The 25,157-nt window shown below is 42.7% G+C and overlaps 2 protein-coding genes and 1 non-coding gene across 3 annotated transcripts; 2 read left to right on the forward strand and 1 right to left on the reverse strand.

Annotated features, from left to right (window-relative positions):
- Positions 1-5,074: 5,074 nt before the first annotated feature.
- On the reverse strand, positions 5,075-12,590 carry LOC140013348 (uncharacterized). The gene is made up of 8 exons (XM_072062606.1): positions 11,085-12,590; positions 10,524-10,868; positions 10,235-10,286; positions 9,207-9,470; positions 8,155-8,334; positions 7,967-8,091; positions 7,789-7,847; positions 5,075-5,966 (listed from the first exon to the last, which is right to left on the reverse strand). Exons 1-8 carry the CDS (start codon positions 12,588-12,590, stop codon positions 5,075-5,077), a joined length of 3,423 nt encoding a protein of 1,140 aa, XP_071918707.1.
- Positions 12,591-12,720: 130 nt separating this feature from the next.
- LOC113707514 (small nucleolar RNA R71) lies at positions 12,721-12,827 on the forward strand. Its single transcript, XR_003452242.1, has one exon. It is a non-coding gene; the product is annotated as a small nucleolar RNA R71 (small nucleolar RNA).
- A 7,535-nt stretch (positions 12,828-20,362) lies between these two features.
- Positions 20,363-24,107, forward strand: LOC113706575 (uncharacterized). Its single transcript, XM_027228501.2, has 6 exons — positions 20,363-20,506; positions 22,176-22,317; positions 22,714-22,883; positions 23,008-23,290; positions 23,470-23,630; positions 23,745-24,107. Exons 1-6 carry the CDS (start codon positions 20,455-20,457, stop codon positions 23,906-23,908), a joined length of 972 nt encoding a protein of 323 aa, XP_027084302.1. The 5' UTR covers positions 20,363-20,454; the 3' UTR covers positions 23,909-24,107.
- Positions 24,108-25,157: the final 1,050 nt, after the last annotated feature.

Consider the following 25,157-nt stretch of genomic DNA (forward strand, 5'->3'; position numbering starts at 1 on the left):
GAGCAAGCAATTCAGGCACGCCCACTGTTGCGCCCTCTACTGCTCCTGCTAGTTCAATTCCTCCTCCTCAGCCCCAACCAACACTAGTTCAGCCTTCACCAGCTCATTCGTCCCCCACTGAAGATCGAGGAAAAAAGAAGCGAAAGAAGTCCACGGCCAAGAAGGCGCAACCTGAGGTGACTTCTTCACCAGCTCAGGAGAGAGCCCCTACACCTGGCCCTACCCAATTCGAGCATTACGGGGTCAACACACCCAAACAGCAGACTACCTCAGAGGCTCCCCTCAACATTTGGCAGTATAGGAATATCATTCCTCTCTATCAGCTAATGAGGTGACTTCGCACCCCCACCCAATGCACTTCTATCCGAAATAGGGGCTATCGATTAACGACCAAACTCGATACCCGGAGGCAATTCGGGAACTCTTTCAAGGCTCAGTTCTCTCCTGTGACTACAATTTCATCCTGGTGGCACCTGACTCCTCGAACATTACTATCTCAGCAAGACTCAGGTCAGTACCGAACTGCCTATGCACTCCTTTCTTCTTTCATGTTTTCCTATCGACCTACTCGACATACTAACCTTTGGCCTATTTTCTGAACTGTCAGCTGAACATGGCTGGATCCGAGTTGTCAAGGAGGTTCGAGAACATAAAGGAGACACTGTTCCAGGTTGGGGCTGCCAAGGATAAGATTCAGGAGTTCAAGATGTCTGAGGACTTCCTGAATGACTTGGCCATCTTGAACAAATCGGTGCTTTAGCATGGGTACACCCAGGCGATTAACGATGTGCAAGCCTTGAAACTGCCAGGTTTCAACCTAGGGAGGTCTGCCAGCTACAACCCTGGTACGCTTGAACAGGTAGATCGGTTGGTCGAAGGGTATGTGCGTGGGCTCAAACTGTCCGACCTCATGGCTGACCCCTCCTTGCTTGTAACCGCTCCAGAAGTCGAACTAGAAGACCAAGGGGAGTACTAGATAGGACCTAGCATAGGACATAGGTAGGATACCGAACTGAGTAGAGTCAGTTCGTTTTTGTATGATCTCACCCCTTGTAAATTGATGCTTTAATGAATGAATAGACTTGTGCTTCTTTAATACTTAGCAAAATTTTTCATTCATGTCTTTCTTGTCATAATGTCTGAACATACTTGCGCGAACTGAATCCTAACTTATTCACGTTCGAACAGACTTGAGCAAACTGATAACTAACTTAAGCAAAATAGTTCGGATCATACATGAACAAAGTAAATGAGTTCTAACAGAAAAGTCTCAAATTTAAATTATGCCATGTACGCAGGACTTCCTCTCCACTGAGGTGAGCTAGCCTGCAGTAGCCTGCTCAATCTGCCTCCCTTACCATGTAGGGTCCTTCCCAGTTCGAATCCAATTTGCTCGTACCCAAGACCTGACTTACTAAGTTTTTTCGAAGAACTAGATCCCCTGGTTTAAAACAGGTGTGTCTCACCCTGGCGTTATAGTGTCGTGCGACCTGCCCCTTGTACTTGGCTATTCTTATGATTACTTCCTTCCTCTTCTGTTCAAACTGGTCCAAGTTGAACTGCATCTCACCCTAATTTCCCCGGGCTATGAAGTTCTGCACCCTGCTTGATGGCAAGCCAATTTTCGCCAAAATTACTGCTTCCACCCCATAAATTAAAGCAAATTGAGTCTCTTGGGTGGCAGTTCAGTAAGTTCAGAGTATGCTAGGCAGTTCATCCATCCATCCAGTTCGAGCAGACTCTATTCGAGTTTTTAAGCTGTGCAGAATAGTTCTGTTAATATTTTTTACTTGACCATTAGCTTGAGGGTGTCCCACGGAAATGAAGTGTTGTTGGATTCCAATCTCGATGCACCAATCTCGGAAGGGATTTTCAGTGAACTGCCAGTCGTTATCCAAGACCAAAGCTCGTGGTATGCCAAGCCGGCAAATTATGTTCCTTCAAAAAAACTTCTGGATCAACCTGCTAGTAATTGTATTGAGTGGTTCGGCCTCAAGCCACTTAGTGAAGTAATCTATTGCCACCATTAAATACTCATAATCACCTGGAGCTCAGGGAAACGGACCGAGTAGGTTGATTCCCTATTAGAAGAATGGCCATGGGCTCTGAAGAGGAACCATCTCCTGAGTTAGGGGGTGTTGAACTGGCGCATGCAGCTGGTATGACTGACAGGTGCCGAACCTGTGCAATAATAATTACTAAAAAGTCCTAATTACCACCACAACTAATTATAGAACAAATCCAAATACTGGAGCAGGGAACCTAGGTGTGCAATGGGTTACTTGATTCACCCTATTCCCGAAGAGTTTGCTTGATCCGATTTATCAGATTTATCTATAAAAATATTAATTTTGCGTATAATGGCAAGTAGGGTCGATTCCACAGGGAGCGGGTAGGAAATTATTTCTTTTCAAATTAGTAGAACGAAATTGGGAGATTTTCAATGGAAGGCAAATAAAAATGAAATAAAACAAACAAAATTCAAAACTAACCCACAAAGCACAATTCACTAAAAATAGCAATTAATAAAAGTTCTACCCAAAAGATCAACTGCTCAGGCACAGTCCAATTAAATGATCATCGATACAAAGATATTTCATCCATTCATCACTAGGTTGGTTATAGTTGTCAATAAGCTCTGACAACCAGTTCTTCCTTACTTTTTCGACAGTCAAGGTACGACCATTGACTACTTCCCTAATCAGATAACAACCCTAGGTACAACCGTAGGAATTTAATTACCCAATTGCATTAAAGCTAGAAGAACCCAACCCTAACCAATAAACACGCTAAGAGGATTTATTTAAGTTAGATCTTACGTTTCCCCAACATAAAGCCAATTATGGTGGTCGCCACTAGATATCAACTAAACGAACAATTACGGATTCAATTTAGTTAATGTGACAGTAGGCTATTAAATTAAATCAAATACCTGGCTGTTGATAATCAATTAATAAAATACCCATGAACAATTAATTCAGAAAACGCACGAATAACAATAAATTGGAAGAAATAATGAAGATTCGATTAGATATCACAGATATTATGGACCGCGCCCTCGCGTCAACTTTTGGGTAGAGGAGAAAATTAGTCGCTACTCATCGTATCCATCCCGCGTGATTTAATTGAAACTATTCAATTAATTGCCGAAAAATTGGGGAAGGTGGATTAATTGAAGAAACAACCGAGAAGGCCCTGACTCCACCTTCGTTTTGGAGCCGCAAGTACAAAGTAAAAGGCTAACCTAAATTGCCCAGAGCAAGCGTAAAAGTCAAAAAGGAAAATAGCCGTCTCGCCTCTTCTAATTGCTACCGAAGAGAAGAAAAGAAAAGGGGAAAAAGCGTCTGACCCCTCTTGCAAAAAAAGTGAACTAAAGCTAAAAAGTCTTCCCCCTGAATCTAGCTTTTCTTTTCTATTTGTAGTACCCCTTTGCGCCGCCAGTAGGAATCTCCCAAAAGGAACAAGCTTTGTCCAAGGGTTCTAATCCCACGCACCTGGTCCACGTAGACCGAGTGCCTTAATTGGTCTCCTGCTATTGGTCCCGCGGATCCGGCTTTTCGGTAGCATCTATCTTTTCTGGCGTGGCCACGCCCTGAGATGAAGGGTTTTCTGAAAATTTGCCTCAAGAGATTACTTTTAACGCCAATCATCTATAATTCATACAAATATGAAATATGAGTTAAACCTCAATACTTAGCACAGTAAGTAGCCAAAATTAGGACAAAATAACAGTGCAAAATGTGCCAAATAACCGCTCTATCAAATCCCCCCACACCTAGACAATGCTTATCCTCAAGCATTTCAGAAGTCAGAAGTACAACCATGAGAGCAGAGGTCATGCAGTAGTCTATACTAACACAAGCATTTCAGATCCCTGACAATATCACCAAAATTAGAACACACCGGACGGGTTGTGATTCAAAGAAAATATATATAAATACTAGGAACGCTCAAATCAATATCACGAAATGCCATTACCATGGGCTTGCACATTTATCACATCTCTACCACTCAAAAGTGAACTAAATATATAAATCAAAGGGACTTTGGTGGGATTGTAATGGGGTCCAGGTGAAAGGCGGGATAAGAAGGTAAAGATAAGGGATTATGTGTCAAGAGAGTGTCCGAAACCCACCATATAACCACAGTGCTTTACCGGAGGAGTTTCACAAACAAGGCAGTTTTCATTTGCTGTCCACACTGTGCAAGTGCCAATTTTTTTTTTTTTTGCAAGGACGAATGTCTTGCAAGGCGTGGACACGCCCTGTAAGACAGAGTCTTCTGATCAATGGCTTTTTGTCGATTTCTCCCCCTTTCACAAGGATACCATCATACAGATCCTACTCTAACAACCCTTGCACCCCCAGATTTATTTACCTTGCACAAATGATGGAATTCAGACATCCCTTGACAACACAGGGGTAAACAAGAAAGTCTAAAGGGGTCTTGGGTTAACAAACACGGCTAACAACCAAAAGTGAAGGATAAAAGCTCAAATTGGTTTACTATTGGGAAACAAGGTGAATGCATGATTTTCTTTTGAAAGTTAAAGAAGGTCAAATCATAAATGCCCTTATCATTTCAAATGCATCCAGTTCAACAAAATGTGGTCTTGACATGTATAAAATAGCAAGTTCTAGAATGCCAATACCATGTGCGATACCCACTCAATCAAACAAAAATAGAGCAAACAAACAAGAATAATATGCTCAAGCAAGGCTCAAAAGCTCCCAAAAGTTTCAAGAATGGGTCAAGTCCAGTGTAATCAACGCTCAACAACACTGCCAAGGGAAAACCAAATGCATAGCTAGCGTATTTACCTACATACCCACGCTACTTGATTGTGTCATTCATCACAGCAACATGCTCCAGCATTAACAAGCATAGAAATAAACAAAAAGCTGACTAACTACAATGTTTTAATTTTTTTTTAGAGTAACAAAGCAAACAGATATAATGGAAGTCACTCCCCCACGCCTAAGACCTACATTGTTCTCAATGTAGAAAAGACCAATAAAGTATTAGGAGAAAAGAAAAGAAACTTCCCTGACCACCGGGGAGGGAAAGCGAGACACTAAGACGGAGGGGGGTGAGGCGGGGTGAATCCAATGTGAGCGAAGAAGGCCGCCTGATTCTCTGCCTGAATGCGGGTGAAGACCTGTAGCACCTCAAGACGGCCATCTAATCTCGATACCTGAGTGTTGAGCTCATCAAAAGAATCTTGGAGGTCTTGGTAGCGGGGGTCCCAAGCAGGAGGAGTATTAGAGGAGGACGGACCCGCCTGATCCGGATGGGGTAGAGAGTCAGTGAAAGGTGCAGTCGGAGGCACCCGAGGCCGTGGCCCGCCCTCACTAGGGGGCGTAAACTGATAGTCATCGCCTACTTTGAAAATAACCCCCATCCGCTCCAAACTGCGCAAATCCATTGGCTCAATTTCCCGAACTAGAGCGAAGTTGTGCTCTTTGTCGAGATCCAGCAATCCCAATCGAATGGCCAAATGGGTAATGAGTGAGCCCAGGATGATCGGTTTATTGTGCTTTTGGATGACCGATTGCATTTGAGTGGCTACCCAACATCCAAAATTAACCTGAACTTTGTTGCGCATGCACCAAAGGAAATAAAATTCCACCTTGGTAAGAGTGCCGGAAGAATCCTTCCGTCTCGAGAAATTGTGAGCCAAAAACCTGTGGATGACCTTCAAGACCGGATCCTTCAGTTGAGAGGCCTTTGACTGACTCGGATTGTAAAGTTGCCGATCCGTGGACCACTCCCTCCAGATGTCAATATACTCAGTAGAGAACGGTTTGGTGTAGTCACAAGCACTGTTAATATAAGCTCCGGATGCAATGGTATCCTCACTGACAAACCCCAAAGTCAGATTAAACTCATTAATGGACATACTATACTGGGTGCCTCTTAATCTAAATTGAATGATCTCCAGCTCATCCAACGTAATGTACTCATTTCTGATGAACTCGAAAGAGGAGTAAAATTCACAGCACAGCTCCTCAAACGTGGGGTAGTTAATGATTAGATACTTTTGCCAGCCTATTGCCGAGAACAACTGTTCAACCTCTCGTGCAATTCGAAAATGGTCCAGGGTTGAGGCACGGAAGCACTTACAGGGAGCAAACGGACGGTGCACCAAGCTATTAAACCGGTCCTATTGTGCCCTTGTAAGGTTAGTGACCGGTTCCCCCCACTCCTCAGGAGACATAGTGCTCTTATTCAGGCCCAAACGGGACCGAATGGGGGGTTGAACCGGGGCTCGCCTCTTGCGAGGTTGGGACCCAGACGGCCCAGCAGTTGTCGCCTGCTTCGGCGGCATTCGGTGACCACAGGAAGAGTGTAAACAGGCACAGAGGCAATCAATCAACCACCCAAAAGCAGATAAGGGACCACAATTAACAATTAATATTCAATCGTCAGTCGTCCAATAGCAAAGAGGGAACACAATTACCTCAATAACCGACGACGAGCCAACAAACACAAGAATTCTCCACTGGCGTCACGTGGCAGACAACAATAAAGAAAATAGCACCAACACCTCAAAATTGGCAATAGCAGTCAATAAGAGTCAACAATCGGCGAGTTACTGACCACGTGTACCAAATATTAGGTCACCAGAGCCCACAGATGTCCCAAAATAGATAATGAATGAAAGGCAGATATGAGGGCTCTCACTTTCAGACAACAACCAAATGGTCCCCCGACAAAATCAACAATTATGACAACCCAACAAGAAACAAGAATTGTAGCAATAAAACTCCCAAATTTTAGTCACTAGTGCAAAAAGAGAGGAAAATAGGGGTACCACTTTTTTTGCTCTGGCCCCTGCTGGGAAGGACCGTGGTGGAGAAACACGGTGAAGAAGGAGATCTGGCGGGCTGATCGCGCGGGAGTGAGGAAGGGCCGCGCGCTAGGGCTGCTGGTCGCTGCACGAGTCGCGCCTGAGGGGAAAGAGCTCGCGCGGCTGTGTGCCTGTTGCTGTTTGGCCGTGCACGCCAAAATGAGGAAGGCCGCGCGCTAGGGTGCAGTCGGCCTGGGTCGCCCGCTACGGGTTGCGCGTGTTGCTGGGGCGTGGATGGAGGCTGGTGGACATGCAGACAGCAGGAGGAAATCGCACGCTATACGAGCTGGGGGCGCGCGAGGGGGTCGGCCTGCTGTGCGCGCGGTGTGCGCGAGAGGATCTGCTGTAGAGGGTAGGTTCTGGGTTGCGCGCGCGGGGGTTGCGCGCTGGAGGTCGCGCTCTGCTGGGACTGCGCGCGCCTGCTGTTGGGGCTTAGGTGCACGATGGAGAGGCCCGAGCGCGTAGATCTGGTCGATGGCGGACAGCGATGGGTGTGGAGCTGGGGAAGCAAGCAGAAACGCGCTGCTAGGGCGGGGCGCTCGCTTGTGGCTGCGCGCTGGCGCGCGCAATGGAGGCCTTGGAGGTCTCGCGCGGCCGCCCAATCTGGTTTGCGGCGACGGACGACGACTGGCGGCGGTGGGAGGCAAAAGAAGTGTTGGAGCTTTAGGCAAAAGAAATTTAGAGCGGATTGTCCAAGACTAGTCAAGGAAGAAGGGAAAGTGGAAAAAGTTGGGTCTCGGTCAAAGATTTTTTTTTTTTTACTTTCGTTATCAGAAGGGTTGGAAGGCGTGGGCACGCCTTGGAGGATATGGTCTTCTGACCACGACATCTAAATGATGTTCAAACGAATTTTCGTCAAGGCGTGGGCACGCCTTGGAACTGCTAGTCTCCAATTTGCTTAGGGCACCTGGCGTACCCCTTCCAAGGCGTGGGCACACCTTAAAACCCTCATTCTTCTGTCCATCACCACAAAAACAATCAAAACATTAAAATAAAACTAAAAAATCGCAGAGTAATGAAGAATAATCACAACTAATACTGTAATCCTTGGGTTGCCTCCCAAGCAGCGCCTTTCTTTAACGTTTTTGGTTAGACATGGCCTTTAATTGTTTAGACCTCACCACTTGGAACATCAAGGAGTATAACCTCCACTTGCTCACTATTAAACCCTTCATAATAGGGCTTCAAATGGTGACCATTGACTACAAACTTCTTCTCTGTCTTCAAACTTTGGATTTCCACTGCACCATAATGAAAAATATTAGAAATAACAAATGGACCAATCCAGCGTGAACGCAACTTACCTGGAAAGAGCTTGAGTCTCGAGTGATAGAGTAGAACTTTCTGCCCAACGGCAAACGACTTTCTTGAAACTTGTTGGTCATGAAAAATTTTACTCTTCTCTTTATAAATTGCAGCGTTCTCATAGGCTTCATTCCTTAGCTCCTCAACTCTTGTAGTTGGAACTTTCGATGTCCTCCGGCCTTCATAAGATCCATGTTACATTGTTTAAGTGCCCAGAACGCTCGGTGTTCAAATTCCACCAGGAGGTGGCAGGGTTTTCCAAAGACTAACCTGTAAGGGGATATTCCAATCGGAGTTTTATAGGCGGTACGGTAGGCCCAGAGAGCATCTTCCAACTTCAAACTCCAGTCTTTCCTATCAGGCCGCACCATCTTCTCCAAGATGGACTTAACTTTCCTATTCGACACTTCGGCCTGACCATTCGTCTGTGAGTGATATGGAGTGGACACATTATGGAGCACTCCATACTTACAAAACAATACAGTGATTGTCTTATTGCAGAAATGGGTGCCCCTGTCACTCATTATAGCTCTCGGCATTCCAAAACGGACAAAAATGTTAGATTTTATAAAATCTGCAACCACTCTTGAATCATTAGTTCGGGTGGCCTTCGCCTCCACCCATTTGAAAACATAATCGACAGCAAGTATAATGTATAGAAAACCAAAAGATGAGGAAAAATGACCCATGAAATCTATGCCCCAGACATCGAAAATCTCAACAAATAATATGGGGGTTTGACTCATTTGGTCTCTTCGAGAGATATTCCCCACTCTTTGACACTTATCACAAGATTTGCAGAACGAATATGCATCTTTAAAAAGTATAGGCCAATAAAAACCACTTTCTACCACTTTACGAGCCGTCCGCTTTGGACCAAAATGTCCTCCACATGCAAACAAATGACAAAAAGTTAAAATAGAATGAAACTCACCGGCACTTACACACCGTCTAAGTACTTGATCCAAACATTGCCTCCACAGGTACGGGTCATCCAAAAGATAATGTTTGGCATCACTCTTTAACTTATCCCTTTTAGCTTTGGACCAACCTGCAGGTAATTGATTCGTTACCAAAAAATTGACAATGTCGGCATACCAAGGCACCGACGAATTAATGGCTAGTAGTTGCTCCTCAGGGAATGATTCTCTCAACGGTAGATCCTCTTGATTTGTGAGCAACCGGCTCAAATGATCAGCCACCAAATTCTCAACTCCGCTCTTATCCCTGATTTCTAGGTCGAACTCCTGCAGGAGCAAGATCCACCTTATAAGCCTCGGTTTTGCGTCCTTCTTCGCTAACAGGTACCGCAAGGCTGCATGGTCAGAGAAAATAATCATTTTTACACCCAATAAATATGACCTAAATTTTTCTAATGCAAAAATAATGGCAAGTAATTCTTTCTCCGTCGTGGAGTAATTAAGTTGGGCTCCACTCAATGCTCTTGATGCATAGCAGATCGCATGTGCCGCCTTGCCTACCCTTTGCCCCAACACGGCCCCCACGGCATAGTCACTCGCGTCACACATGATTTCAAATGAAGGCTCCAATCTGGGGGTTGAATGACGGGCGGCGATGTCAATGATTCCTTCAATTTATCAAAAGCCACCTTACATTCATTTGTGAAATCAAATGGTACGTCCTTCTGCAGTAACTTGAACAGGGGTGCTCCTATTTTTGAAAAGTTTTTGATAAACCTCCTGTAAAATCTTGCATGGCAAAAAAACGAACGTACTTTTCGTACACATACGGGGTAAGATAGAGCAGAAATAAGGTCTATTTTAGCTTTATCTATCTCTATTCCCTTAGCCGACACAACGTGCCCTAAGACAATGCCGTGATCTACCATAAAGTGACATTTTTCCCAATTAAGTACCAAATTCGTTTCTATGCATCTTTTTAGGATTAAAGTAAGGTTGTCAAGGCATTCCTCAAAACTATCCCCGTATACACTAAAGTCATCCATGAACACCTCGATTATCTTTTCTACATACTCTGAGAAAATACTTACCATGCACCTTTGAAAAGTTGCTGGAGCATTGCAAAGGTCGAAAGGCATCCTACGGTAGGCAAACGTACCAAATGGGCAGGTGAACGTGGTCTTCTCCTGATCCTCCGGTGCTATCGCGATCTGGAAGTATCTTGAAAAATCATCTAAAAAATAATAGTAAACGCGACCTGCCAATCTCTCAATCATTTGGTCAATAAAGGGGAGAGAAAAATTGTCTTTTTTTTGTCACAAGTTTAGTCTCCGGTAGTTAATGCACTGACGCCAACCAGTAGCTTTTCTAACCGGGACCATATCACCCTCTTGATTTTCCTCTACGGTTACTCCCGTTTTCTTCGGGACCACCTGAATCGGGCTCACCCAGGGACTGTTCGAGATAGCAAAAATGATCCCCACCTCCAGGAGCTTGAGTATCTCCTTCTTCACAACCTCCATCATTAAGGGGTTCGGTTTTCGCTGTGCTTGCCTCACCGGTTTTGCATCATTCTCGAGTCTTATCTGGTGCATGCATAAGGATGGGCATATCCCTTTGATATCGGTTATGCTCCACCCGATTGTCTCCTTGTGATCTCGAAGGAGTCGCACCAGTCTTTCCTCCTGACTTGGAGACAGATTAGCAGAAATAATCACAGGAAGTGTCTCTCTGTCTCCCAGGAATACATACTTCAAATGCTTGGGAAGAGGTTTGAGTTCTAATTCGGGTGCCTGCACCACCAATGGCAATAATTTTGCATGAGTTTCGGGCACATAAAAGGAAGTGAGCTCATACCTGGGTTGGATGGTTGGGAATGAATGTAGTGCTTCAACTATTTGATGCAACTCGTCCCTTATGTCCACACCAGGAGTCACTCCCAACTCAAGATGCTTTGTTATGGCCACTTATAGTGCGTTTTCACCACCTAACTCGAAGGTTTCCTGTACAAGAGGCTCAATAACACTCAAAGCAAAAACTGAATTAGAACCTTCTGGATACTTCATCGCCTCAAAAATATTAAAATGCACCATTTCACCATCAAATTTCATTGATAAAGTACCCTCATTCACATCTATCTTAGTCCTGGCAGTGCTAAGAAATGGTCTACCTAACAAAATAGGTGACGGGTTTAATGATTTTTCATCTCCCATGTCCAAGATATAAAAATCTGCAGAAAAGACTAATTCATTTACCTGAACCAGAACATCCTCAACTAGCCCCTCTGGATAAGCATTTGTACGATCAGCTAGTTGGATTATGATGGCTGTTTCTTTAAGTGGCCCTAAATTTAGGGACGTATAAATAGTTTTTTGCATCACATTGATTGACGCCCTTAAATCCAACATGGCCTTCCTGATCGGCGTATTTCCAATCTTGCAGGGAATTGTGAACATACTTGGGTCTCCACATTTTGGTGGGAGTTTTCTTTGAAGTATAGCTAACGAATTTTTTCCCACGACCACTCGCTCATCTCTTCTTAGCTTTCTTTTATGTGTGCACAGATCTTTCAAAAACTTGGCGTACTTAGGTATCTGCTTGATTGCATCCAGTAAGGGGATGTTAATCTCCACTCTTCGAAATACATCCAAAAGCTCTTTTTCCTTCTCTACTTTTTTTGTCTTTTCCAACCTGCAAGGAAATGGAGGTAAGTTAGGTTTAATAGTGGGTGGAGAAGTGAAGGTTACCTTAGGATCCTCGCGAATACGTCCTTCCTCTTCGATTTCCTTTTCTATCTCCTCCTTACTTTTGCTTTTTGGATTTTCCACTTTAGGCCCTTCCAATTCCTTGTCACTCCTCAGTGTCATGGCACTTACATTTTTGGGATTTATCTCGGGTTGCGATGACAATTTTTCATAAACGTGGGACTCCAAGCGGTTGATGGCAGTTGCTAGTTGGCTTATTCGGGCATCTTGGTCTTTCCTATCCGCTTTGATGTCCTGCTGGAGCTGCGCGGTATTCGCGGCCAAGGATCTGATCTCCTGTTGGAGCTGAGTAGTAGTCGTGGCCAGGTTTTTGACAATATCCTCCAGGGGGCTCCCTGAATTGGAGGACGAGGGTTGAGATTTTGCTTGCCATGGCTGGTGGAATCCTGGTGGACGATTCGAGAATTGATTTTGTGGCCTGTTCCCATAACTGAAATTGGGATAGTCCCTCCAGCCCGGGTTATACGTATTGGAGTACGGCTCGTACTGCCTGCGAGGCGCGGGCACGCCTCCGGGCATGTTTACCTGTTCCGCCCTGTCCTCGTGCAGAATGGGGCACGTGTCCGTGCAATGGTCCATACTCGTGCAAATTCCACATACTTTCGCTCGCGGCGTGTCTCTGATGGCTAATTGCCTAACAACAGACGTCAACTCCGACAGTTGTTGTTGTGTGGATGAAGTCTCTACCTCGTTGACTCTACAGGTAGGGTTGCTCTCACGGAAGCCGAATTGTTGAGAGTTCTCTGTCATGGCTTCGATAAGCTACCACGCTTCCTTCGGTGTCTTGTTTGCCAGTGCTCGCCCACTCGCAGCGTCAATGATACTCCTATCAGTTGATTGGAATCTTTCATAGAAGTATTGGATTAACAATTGTTCACTAATTTGATGCTGTGGGCATTTAGTGCACAACTTGTTAAACCTTTTCCAATATTCATACAAAGACTCCCCGAGATACTGTTTAATGCTGCAGATTTCCTTCCTCAAACTCGCAGCCCGGGATGCAGGGAAGAATTTTTTCAAAAACTTCTTTTTCAACTGTGCCCATGTGGTAATACTATCTGCTGGTAGGTAGTACAGCCAATCTTTAGCTGCATCCTTGAGAGAGAACGGAAAGGCTCTCAGTCTAATTTGCTCTTCAGTAACCCCATGAGGTTTCATACTAGAGCAAATCATCTCGAACTCCTTAACGTGCTTGTGGGGTTTTTCGCCAGAGAGACCATGGAAAGAAGGTAAGAGGTGAATCAACCCCGACTTCAGTTCGAAAGCAGTATTCTCAGCCAAAGTGAGGAATGTGATGCATAAGGGCTAGTGAGTCAGCTCCGAGGCAGCCAGCTCCCTTAATGTTTGGGTGTTGGCCATGCTTACTTCGTCTTTTGCTGACTCGTTTGCAATAAATAAGTGCCCTTCTTTTCATCTCTTTGTCTCTTGCCTCCGCCTACGCGCTGCCTTCTCAACCTCAGGGTCGTATACCAATTCACCTGTGCGAAAAGAACGGGGCATAAACTAGCAAAAATACCAAGAAGAATAGAATAAAATAAAATAAAAGCTGAATTTGAAAAGAAACAAATAATCCACACGCCAGCTCCCCGGCAATGGTGCTAAAAATTGACAGGTGCCGAACTTGTGCAATAATAATTACTAAAAAGTCCTAATTACCACCACAATTAATTATAGAATAAATCCAAGTACTGGAGCAGGGACCCTAGGTGTGCAATGGGTTACTTGATTCATCCTATTCCCGAAGAGTTTGCTTGATCCGATATACCAGATTTATCTATAAAAATATTAATTTTGCGTACAATGGCAAGTAGAGTCGATTCCATAGGGAGCGAGTAGGAAATTATTTCTTTTCAAATTAGTAGAACGAAATTGGGGGATTTTCAATAGGAGACAAATAAAAATAAAATAAAACAAATAAAATTCAAAACTAACCCATAAAGCACAATTCACTAAAAATAGCAATTAATAAAAGTTCTACCCAAAAGATCAACTGTTCAGGCACAGTCCAATTAAATTATCATCGATGCAAAGATATTTCATCCATTTGTCACTAGGTTGGTTATAGTTGTCAATAAACTCTGACAACCAATTCTTCCTTACTTTTTCGACAGTCAAGGTACGACCATTGACTGCTTCTCTAACCAGATAACAACCCTAGGTACGACCATAGGAATTTTATTACTCAATTGCATTAAAATTAGAAGAACCCAACCCTAACCAATAAACACGCTAAGAGGATTTATTTAAACTAGATCTTACGTTTCCCCAACATAAAGCCAATTATGGTGGTCGCCACTAGGTATCAACTAAACGAACAATTACGGATTCAATTTAGTTAATGTGACAGTAGGCTATTAAATTAAATCAAATACCCGACCGTTAATATTCAATTAATAAAATACCCATGAACAATTAATTCAGGAAATGCACGAATAGTAATAAATTGGAAGAAATAATGTAGATTCGATTAGATCTCACAGATATTATGGACCGCGCACTCGCGTCAACCTTTGGGTACAGGAGAAAATTAGCCGCTCCTCATCGTATCCATCCCGCGTGATTTGATTGAAACCATTTAATTAATTGCCGAAGAATTGGGGAAGGTGGATTAATTGAAGAAACAACCGAGAAGGCCCCGACTCCATATTCGTTTTGAAGCCGCAAGTACAAAGTAAAAGGCTAACCGAAATTGCCCAGAGCAAGCGTAAAAGTCAAAAAGTGAAGGCTTTTAATGACCTCTACTAACACTTCCTTGTTCAATGTGCCAAACGAAGTGAAGGCTAGTTTGGAAAGAGAGTCGGTTCTTTTATTCCGACTCCGAGGAACTTGCTCGAGCGTGAACTACTTGAACAGACTCCTTAGTTCATGTGCCTTGGCGACGTATCTCTTTAGCGGCTCTTCATGCACCTTTATAATTTCCTAAGACTTGGTTTACTATCAGCTATGAGCCGCTATGGACCCTTAGCGATTTAGCCACAAACTTCCGAGCCACTTCCGTTCCTGTGATCAGAACTTTATATTCGAACTCGTTATTGGAGGTTCTAAAGTCAAACCTCAAGGTGTAAACTAATTCTTTCCCCATGGGGCTGATGAGGAAGAGTCCAACCCCACACCTCTCTTTACTTGATGCTCCGTCTACGTACAACGTCCAAGTCGGGGGAGGCTGTTCGGCTACTCCCGTAACCCGTTTGACCTCAGACTGCTCTCCACGCAACCCTTCCTTTGCCTATTCGGCCTCCTGCAATCCGAAAGAAACACCTTCTCCATAAAACCCACTTGACTCCTGCAATCCAAGGTCATATTCGGACAGTTCTAAAACCCATTTGACCATCCTCCCTGACATGTTAGGTTTAGACAAGATCTGGTTCAAGAGCTGGTCAATCACCACCATAATGGGGTGAGTCTGGAAGTATGACCTGAGTTTTGCACTTCCTGAACAAGTGTTAGGACATATCGCTCCACCGCAGAGTATCGGAGCTCAGCTCCTTGTAGAGCACGGCTGACATAGTACACCGGCTTTTGGATCTTGTCTTCCTTCCGAGCTAACACCGCGTTGACTGCCTCCTCTTCCACAGCTAAGTAGATGAAAAGAGTTTTGCCCTATTCGGGAGAAGTTAAGATCGGCAATTCGGCGATGTGGGCCTTCAGCTCGTCGAATATTTTTTGGCACTCAGAGATCCACTCGAACTGGGGACCTCTTTTAAACCCTTAAAGAAGGGGGAACCTCGAACTGCTGATTTCGACAGGAACCTGTTCAAGGCCGCCATCCTACCAGCTAGCCGCTGTACTTCCTTAATATTTCTGGGGGGAGCCATATGCATGATGGTTTTGACCTTATCAAGGTTGGCTCTTACTCCGTTTTTGGATATCATGTATCCTAGGAATTTGCCCAACCTGACCCCGAAAATGCATTTCTTGGGGTTCAACCGCATCCGTGAACTCCGAAAGACCTCGAAGATTTCTCTAAGGTCCGTGATGAACTGCTCATGAGTTTTGCTCTTGAACTGCAAGTCATCCACGTAGACCTCCATGTTCCGACCTAATTCTTGAACAACCTATTCACCAACCTTTGGTATGTCGCCCCTGCATTCTTTAGTCCGAAGGGCATGGTGACGTAGCAATACGTACCGTACTCGGTGATGAACAAGGTTTTCTCCCGATCTTTCTCAGTCATGGCTATTTGGTGGTACCCTTTGAAGGCATCCAAGAAATAGAAGATCTTATATCTCGTAGTTAAGTCTACGAGTAGGTCTATTCGGGGAAGAGGGTAACAATCATTTGGGCAAACTTCATTCGGGTCAGTGAAGTCCACACACATTCTCCAGGCCTTGTCGTCCTTTTTGACCAGCATAGGGTTAGCCAGCCAGGTCGGGTAGTAGACCTCCTTCACGATCTTTGCCTTCAATAGCTTGTCCACCTCTTTCTTGACGACCTCATTCTGTTCGGGTGCAAAGTTCCTCTTCTTCTGCTTCACAGGTCGGACGTTGGGATCTACGTGTAGCTTGTGAACTGCCAGTTCAGGAAGAATTTTGGGCATGTCATCCGCACTCCATGCAAAGATTTGGGCATACTCTACCAAAAGGGATTCTAATGCCTTCCTGGTTAGTTCGTCTAGGCATGCGCCGACCCTGACCACCCGATTTGATCATCCTTTACTGACCGGGAGTTGGAGCAGCCCTTCATCCATCTTTAGTCTTTCGTTCATCTCTGTTGGCTCCCAAGGCTCTAAGTAGGCCGTTTGAGTTACCAACTTCTTCTTGCCCTTGAGAGTTGCGATGTAGCAGACTCGAGTTATCTTTGGATCCCCTAGCACCTCAGGTACTCCGGCAGGTGTGGGGAATTTCATGCTGAGGTATAGAGTTGAACAGATAGTTCGGAGTGTGTTCAAGGTAGGCCGCCCCAGGATCATATTATACGATGATGGTTCTTTCACCACCACGAAATTCACTGGGACAGTTCGGCATTTCGGCGACACCCCCACCGTGACCATGAGAGTTACCATTCCCTCAGGTTTTATCGGTGGACCTGCGAATCCAATCAAGGGAGTTCAGACTGGAATGAGCTGCTTGTCCTCCAACTGCAACTCCTTAAAAGTGTTGTAGTATAACACGTCAATGGCGCTCCCTTTATCTATGTACACCTTTTTCACTTTGTAATTGCACGTTATGACCTCTATCACGATGGCTTCATGGTTATTAGAAGCGAGAGGAACTGCATTCTTAGGTCCATAGATGGTTTCTTCATACATTTTCAGCCGCTTGCTCGGATTCTCTCCATTAGGGAGTGGGCGGTTGTTTCGTTGAGCTGCATGACTATCATCTCTGACAGGTCCTCCGACTATGGTGTTGATGACTCCTGCCAACCTTAGCCCTTGCTGCCATGAGAGGGGTCCATCCCCTCTCTCCTTCAAAGGCCTTGTTCCTTGGCAAGCGGTCGAACGTATTCTTCCGCGGACCACCCCGCACATCTCCTGTATACGTGTTTTTCCTTCTCCTTTCGTCCCTCTGTCCCTTCTATTCGCTTTTCAAGCGATTGGCCTCCTCAGCATTGGCCCTTTCATGAGCTCTATCCAGCATCTCCCAAACAGACTTGGGAGGTTTTTCAACGAACTCTCTATATAGCTTTTGTACGGGCAATCCGTTGATGAAGGCAACCATGACAACCTTGTCATCCTGATCTCTAACCTGGAGTGACTTGTTGTTGAACCATACCATGTACTCGCGCAGCGACTCCTTGAGCTTTTGCTGAATAGCCATCAGGTGAGCAGTGTTCTTGGAGAAGGCTCGAGACGAAACGAACTGAGTTGCGAATAGATGCGCGAGTTGAGCAAAGGACCGAATATACCGCGAGGGCAACCCTTAGAACCATTGACGCCCTTCCTTCCAGGAACATGGGAAAAGTTTTACACTTGATCCCATCAGGAGCTGTTTGTAGGCGCATATGGGTCAAAAATGCAAACGGGTAATCCTCCAGGTTCGTAGTCGCATCGCAGGACTTCATGCTTGGTATTTTGAATTTAGCGGGTAAGGGGTAATTCTCAATGTCTGGCACGAAGAAAGAGGTAGAATACTTGTTCCCCTCCAGATCTAACAACAAGTCCAGTTCATCTTGAACTGGATACTCTTCTTTCCTCGGAGAGTACTCCTTCCGAGGGATTCCCTGAAAGGATTCATGGTGGTCTGTTTGGGAGTTCTCGCGAGAGGACTCCAGAACTTCTATCTGTTTGTGAGAGAGTTCCTTCCATGCCGGCTTTTGTTGGGGGTTGGGGTTTCCAGTTCGGGATTCTAATTGCTCCAATCTTCCCTCCTTCTTGCCTCTTGGATCTGGGTCGCACGGATCTCCGATTCGACCCTTCAAGTAATTCATGATTGCCTCGAAAGTGGGTAGGTTCTCCCTCACCGCCTGTACCAACTGTTCAGGTGAGATTCGCGAGGGCTCCGCCCCCTCTTCATCAGGAGTTGGTCCCTGGCGGGGATTTTCGAGATCGCTTCACTCGTTCCCCTTGGATTCACCAGCGTTCCTTTGAGATCTAGTCCTCTGCATGTTTCGCAAGAAAAGAATTGTGTTTTTCACAGACGGCGCCAATTGATGCGACTGCCAAGAGCGCGATCCGAATTGAGTTAGCGAACTGAGTGGAATGAATTGGTGTCAGCGAGGGTGGCCCGAACTGACCTGCAAAGGAGCGAACTATGGGACTTGCTCCCCATTGTAACTCCGACAGTCAAGTCAGTTATGTCTATGAGTAGAGCAGTAGTATTCATTACTGCAGATGGCGTACCTTGTTTGGTCCTTTTGTGCTATATTTATAGGACTCTTAGTAGTAGTTTCCTTATAGGATTATGAGCCATAGTAAAGATGGACTCCCCTTAGGATTCTGCCTCCTGCCTAGTTCCGAAAAGTTAAGGAGCTCCAGCCCATTCGGCCCACTAGCAAGGAGGCGACGGTCACGAGTGAACTGGCCTCCATACATGTTCGAACTGATCTGGCCGAGCTGACAAGTCACCATGTCCGAACTAACACTTGGCTCCGGTGGATTGGCCCCACTACAGGTGCTATTGTGGATGTACTACTTATTGAGGTTTTGTAACAATAGAAAATATCATTTTGCCTCCCAGATTATAGGTTCGTATAACCTTTTTAAAATTTTTTTTCTAGTAGGGGAAGGATGGGATTAAGAAGTAAGGAGGGGCAGGAGAATCAGAATATAGAACCTCTACGTCGTGGGCTTCATATCATGTTAGTGAACTATGCATTTTATTTGTTAATGTTCCCTTTTAACGTTGGTCAAATATGGTGTTAATCGCTAGATTTTACTATATTTGGTTGTTGGTGCTGTTTCTAGAAATTTGCTATTAAAAGGGAGTAAAATTGTATTAAATATGAAAATTTCAGAAGACTTTACATTTTAAGACGCGACCATATCTTATTATGGTATAAAGTTCAGGCATTGCGGGAATTGGAAGCAAACTCGCCAGTTTGGAATTTTTGCTGATTAATGGAAATGAATCTTTATTTTCTTATAGAGTTAGAAGTTGTTGATTATTTTAGGAACTATATTTTTTGGGAGTAGTTATTAGTTTTAGTATTTATTAGAGTTATATTAGCAAAAAGAATCTTTTTCCTTTAATGGTAGGAAACATAAGTACTATTTAGATTAGTAGTTGTGACTTTTGAGAAGAGTAGCATTTTGGGACGCAAGGAACCGGAAGCAACAGACGTCTCTTTTGCTTTCATGCCGTTTTTCTTTTTTTCTTTTTCTTTTCTCTCCAATAAACCCTAATTTGTTTTGGCCGTGAATCCATCATGAGAAGCGACTAATTCCTATTCTAGTCTAAGGTGAATTGAAGTTTTGGTTCATCAATAACTAGGAGATATAACTTAGTTTTATTTGTTTCATTTATTTATAAGTATTTATATATACTTTGTTCATTAACGAGATGATTATTTTGATTGAATTAAACAAAGGATCATTATTTGATTTGACAAAATAATTTACTGTCATCTGTAATTGTTTAGTAGATATAGTATTTGTAACCAGTGATATAATTTGATTATAAAAGAAACTTTCGAATTTATTACCTTTTCATTCCTTTCTTTTAGCCACTTCTTTCCCTTCGTTAATTTTGTGCCTCGAATTTATTTGTTTGTTCAAATCACGTGAGCTAAAAATTTCCGAAGAAGGGTGTTGAATTGTATATACTTCCGCTACGTATTTTCTGAGCCAACCAGGACTAGGATTGCTTTTGAGAGGAGGCTATTTTGTTGCATTCAATTTTCTGTTTAGTATACATTTTATAATAAATAAAATCAGGGAGGGGCTGCTTTGCTATTTTCTAAGTGTAATTGATTAGTACTAAAAGAGAGGCGGGAACGGAGGATAAGCTAAGGTTTATAAATCTGATTCTTGTACCTTCCTTTTCCTCCAACTTTCTTCAAATCTGATTCTTGTACCTTCCTTTTCCTCCAATTTTCTTCTTAATCTGATTCTTGTACCTTCCTTTTCCCTCCAACTTTCGTTTTCTTCATCAATACCATTCAATTTCCCTAATTTCTTCGAGTTGTATTCTCCAATTCTTCATTTCTACTCCTAGAGATTAGACAGTACAGCACAAGCATGGCGGAGGTGAAGACGCATAATCCATTTCCTATAGAGGACCCCGTTTCTGGTGCGCTTGTTTTCGCCTTTTATTTTGCATGGACTATTTCACGGTTAATAGACTAACGGGATGAACTTTACTGTCTCTTTTTTTTCCTTTCTAAATATACATTTTCAGAAACAAATTAATGGTAAATCAACTCAAATTAGAAATAGTTAGTTTCTTGTTTCTCCCTTCCAGCAGTTTAACTAAGCTTTAGAATTTCAATGATTTGTAAGAAAGTGATGACTTATGTAAACTTAAGCAACTCTTTGCCTTCAAGGATTGTGTGGGCTATGTATTTATTGGAGATTGGAAATAATTTGCTGATAGTTGTTATGGAAGAACATGCTATCTGTTATTGGCGGCCAGAATAAAGGCTGTTGTTTTGCTGCAATTAATTATGCCTAGTAGAATGGTGGGGAAAAGGAGACTAATTGAATGGTGTTGATTTACATGTTTATTTTTGCTGACAGCAGCTAACAGGAGGGGCTGTTTGTTAAGGTTTTGTTACTTTCATACCTCAAGGTTTGATTTGTGGTTTGGCTAAACCTCAAAGGGTCATGTAAACGTAGTCGATCCTTACTTTATAGAAAATTCTAAGTCTCACTGGAAGTATTGTTGTGACCTAAAATAAAATTATTTGTCACTCTCGACAAGTAATTTAGATCAGAAAAAGACCACAGGGCAGAAATTCTGCACTCTAAACAGTTACAGTTACATAATTTACTGTCAAAATAACTCAATGACCGAAACCATGCAATAGATTCGAATGATCCAATAACCACGTGTGGTTTGCAGGTAAGGTTATCATAAAGTTAGTGAGGCTTTTTTTCCCCCTTTTTTAGGCAAAGTTAGTGAGGTTTATTCAAGCTATTCGTGTATCTATTGCGTATATCCTTTTTGGCTTTGCTTTGGCACAATCTATCAGTTTGGAGAATGCAGGAGTCAATTCAACCTTGAAAAGCCCTCCACAATGACCCTTCGAGTTTAGCAGTATGACCATTGAGCTTACCGAAGTGCTTCAATGCTATTCAGTTATTCAGAACATAAAAATGGATGAGCCCTTGACTATATATAAATCAAAAGAATTTAATAATCAACTTAAAGTATGATTATGGAGGAGGAAAGAACTTGCCGTACCATGCATGGAAGCAATGAAGCTGGTAGTATCTTTCGTTCTTCTAAACGTCTATCTGCATTACAGCTGACAAGCCATCAATTTCTCTCTTAAATTTTACATAAAATATCTGAAGTTTGTTGATCCTCTGTGTATGTCATACATCATGAATGATAATAATTGCAATATCTACTCAAAACACACGATTTTGCTGGCAATCGCTGAAGTATATGGGTTTACTGCAAGTATTTGAAGCTGTGTAGGTTAAAAGTTATGGCTTGTGTATTACGGAGAATTATTACTGCTAGTTTGACAATTGTGTCAGTAGCTATTGTAGTTTGTAGACGTAACGTACATTATGAAATTATTTTAGAACTTATGAATTTCTGACACGTAATATGTGTGCAAGTGCTTGATCTTTCATGCGACTTGGAAACACCAAAGTTACTCGATCAAATTGAACCTAACAAAAGTAAACAATACCGCAGATTCTATCTAAACATCATGTATATATCATATTTTTGGCAGCGTTATTGTTATTCTGAAGGTGTTAATGAGAAGTTTATTTCTGATTTGCAGATACCATGAAATTGCTTAGAGACAAGCCTCCAGCGCACTACATATTGCAGATTGACTCATTCTCCTTGCTTCTTAAAATTCTAGAAAAATCAGACGCAAAGAGTTATGATTCAATGACTTTTGAAGCCTGTGGTTATAAATGGTTGAGTCTGATTCTCATTATGTCAAGACTGAATTTCATTTAATTTATTTTCTTAGGCAAATAAACTTCTTTTGTTAATCGTTGTAGAAATTCATATGTCACGCACAAAGATTAAACTCAGCAGTACTAAGCTAATCTAGATATCCTCCTGCCCCCCCCCCAACACACACACACACAAATTTGTGAATAGCTAATTCTAAATTGAATATCATTTAATTTCTGTTTAGCCTCAAACAAATTATCTGAACTCTAGAGTTCAAATCCCAAATTGATCAAAATTTTTAGGAAGGAAGTCACTCAAGAGCATTTTGATGATTATATATGTATGCATTTGTCTGTTTTACACAATGCTCAAGAAAATTACTATTATTATTATTTTGGTCTTTTCCCCTGAAGGAAGCTTTCCCTCTACCCCAATGGTGACCAAAAAAGAAATGCAAAAGGATTCATATCCCTTTACTTGAGAATCGAAGAGACTAATGCTCTGCCTGTTGGGTGGGAGATCAATCTGAACTGTACATTTTTTGTGCTTGATCAGATTCAGGAGAAGTACTTAACTATCCAAGGTTTTCTTCTTCTAGTTTCCAAGCGTTGTCTTTCATATTCTGTCTTTTCTAGCCTTCTTCCATTATATGTGTAATTAGACATTATCACTTGCGCTATAATCATTTCCTCTCTTCTTACAACCAGATGTCTGTGGGAAGTTCAGACACTTGTATGCGCTGAAGAAAGACACTGGACTTCCTCGACTAATGCAACTTGATGTTTTCAAAGATGAAGAAAATGGATACCTTGTTCAGGACAAATGTGTTTTTGGAGTGGAAGTTTCCGTTAACAGTTATAAGGGTAGAGGAGAGTGTCTAGCTATGCCTGTGAAACCTAGCAGCGCAACTTACACTTGGAAAATAGTTGACTATTCTAAGAGTGATGAGCCGAGACTCTCAGATGCTTTTACTCGGCAGGATTTCAAGTGGTATGTCCTCCCATTCTTCAAAGTTATTTTTTGTTCTCATGACGCTGTGCACTTGGCAGTACTTTGGAGATGTCTGTCTGGTCAAATGTTACTTTTCTAGCATGACTTTGTGTTTGATTAGATGATAGGGACATTAATCAGTTGACTAAGAAATGTTGTGGCTTCTTTATTCATCTCAGGAGACTAATAATGCTTCTTCCCAGAGGAACAAAACGTGACGAAGCCAAATACCTTTCACTCTATCTAAATTCGCTCGACTCCAAAATTACCCTTAGCGTGTATGCAGAATTCAAGCTACGCGTAAAACACCAACTGAATGGCAAGGATATTGAGCAAACAGGTCAATCAATCCGACGTATATCTTTCCATACATGTCTTAACCTCTAGTGAAGAATTTAAAATCATGTTTTTTATGTCCTTATCTTTGGTGGTTTTGACCAATTCCACTTTGCAGCTGATCACTTGTTCACTAGTATACAAAGTTACCGGGGTTTTGGTGCCTTCCAACCATTGAATGATATTGCGGATACTTCTAAAGGCTTCCTCGTGAATGACACTTTGATCGTCGAAGTGGAATTTGTTCGCATTTCATCCGTGAAGAGTTTCACTGAAGGGTGAGGAAATTAGTAGATGACGGTCTCACAATCCAACCGTACATTATAATAAAGGGGAAAGAAATACTGGTTTGTCTGGTTACATGTATAAAACATAAAAGAATGTCTCAATATGGTTCGCAAATTTGTCTTTTTTTAACTTCTCCACCTCTCTCAGACTATCAACATCATCTTCATCTTGAATTACTGATTTTCGATTCAAACTTTCTGTATTTTTTTTTTCAAAATTTTTTAATCGTTCTAGTTTTTCTTTTCAAGGGAACAACAATGAAAGGGAAAAGAAAGCTGCTATGTTGGAAAGAAATCTAGTAGCCTGCTGTAATTTTTCTCAAGAGAGCTTCGACTTGTTATTCCAATCTAGATGAATAATCCACGTAATAAATCCAGTCAGAGGTCCGAGGTTGGGATTGATAGATGTTTTTTACTTTATTTTTTTTGGACGAATAATGAGAAAGATAAATAATCCACGTAATAAATCGGGTATATATGAGTTGATAGAACATCCATTAGTGGATTAACCACTAGGGTTGTAATCGAGTCGAGTCGAGCCCGAGTATCACCATACTCTAGCTCGACTCGACATGCAAGAAGGCTACTCGAGTTCGAGCGAGTACTATAATTAGAGCTCGAGTTCGAGGTCGATGCTTGCTCGCAGAACTCCAGCTCGACTCGCATGAGCTCGAGTCAATACGAGCCTTATCGAGCTCAATTGAGCTCGAGTTAGAAATTTTTATTTTCTTGACAATTTTTGAGCGAAAAGATATTATTGCCCTTTAAAAATTTTTATATGACTTGAAATATTTCGTAAATTCAACAACTCTTTTGGGTATAAGGGTAATTTTATAATAATAATATATTTAATAATTAAAATTAAAAAACTCGATAAGGCTCGACGAGCCTTCGAGCAATGCTTCTGGATGCTCGAACTCGACTCGTTTATCTTACCCAGACGCTCGAGCTCGACTCAAATTCAGTCAACCCGAGTTCGAGTCAAGCTTTTGACCGAACTGCTCGCGAGTAGTCCGGTTCGATTACATCCCTATTAACCACTACTCAACTTTTCCTGGTTGAGTTGAAGGCAAAAAAAAAAAAAGAATAAACATGTTGATATTTAATTGCCGCCATGACCAGGAGGTGAAGTTCGTTGAGGGAAAAATCAAAGTCGAACTTTACATTAAAAAAAGATCAAAACTAGGGGACAGAAAAATAAATCAAAAGTAATTAGCACTAAAGACCCAAAAAGAAAACATACA

The sequence above is a fragment of the Coffea arabica genome, chromosome 8c (assembly GCF_036785885.1).
Source record: "Coffea arabica cultivar ET-39 chromosome 8c, Coffea Arabica ET-39 HiFi, whole genome shotgun sequence".
In the NCBI taxonomy this organism is placed as follows: domain Eukaryota; kingdom Viridiplantae; phylum Streptophyta; class Magnoliopsida; order Gentianales; family Rubiaceae; genus Coffea; species Coffea arabica.

Excerpts from the sequence above, each read along its gene's own strand:
- LOC113706575 (XM_027228501.2), top strand. The coding sequence starts at position 20,455 with ATGGCGGAGGTGAAGACGCATAATCCATTTCCTATAGAGGACCCCGTT. Across the intron at positions 22,884-23,007 it reads GAAGTACTTAACTATCCAAG|ATGTCTGTGGGAAGTTCAGA; the intron begins GTTTTCTTCTTC and ends TCTTACAACCAG. Across the intron at positions 23,631-23,744 it reads CAAGGATATTGAGCAAACAG|CTGATCACTTGTTCACTAGT; the intron begins GTCAATCAATCC and ends TCCACTTTGCAG.
- LOC140013348 (XM_072062606.1), bottom strand. The coding sequence starts at position 12,590 with ATGACAGAGAACTCTCAACAATTCGGCTTCCGTGAGAGCAACCCTACC. Across the intron at positions 9,471-10,234 it reads CACGTTCACCTGCCCATTTG|CCTTGCGGTACCTGTTAGCG; the intron begins GTACGTTTGCCT and ends CTGACCATGCAG. Across the intron at positions 8,092-8,154 it reads GAGACTCAAGCTCTTTCCAG|TGGAAATCCAAAGTTTGAAG; the intron begins GTAAGTTGCGTT and ends ATTATGGTGCAG.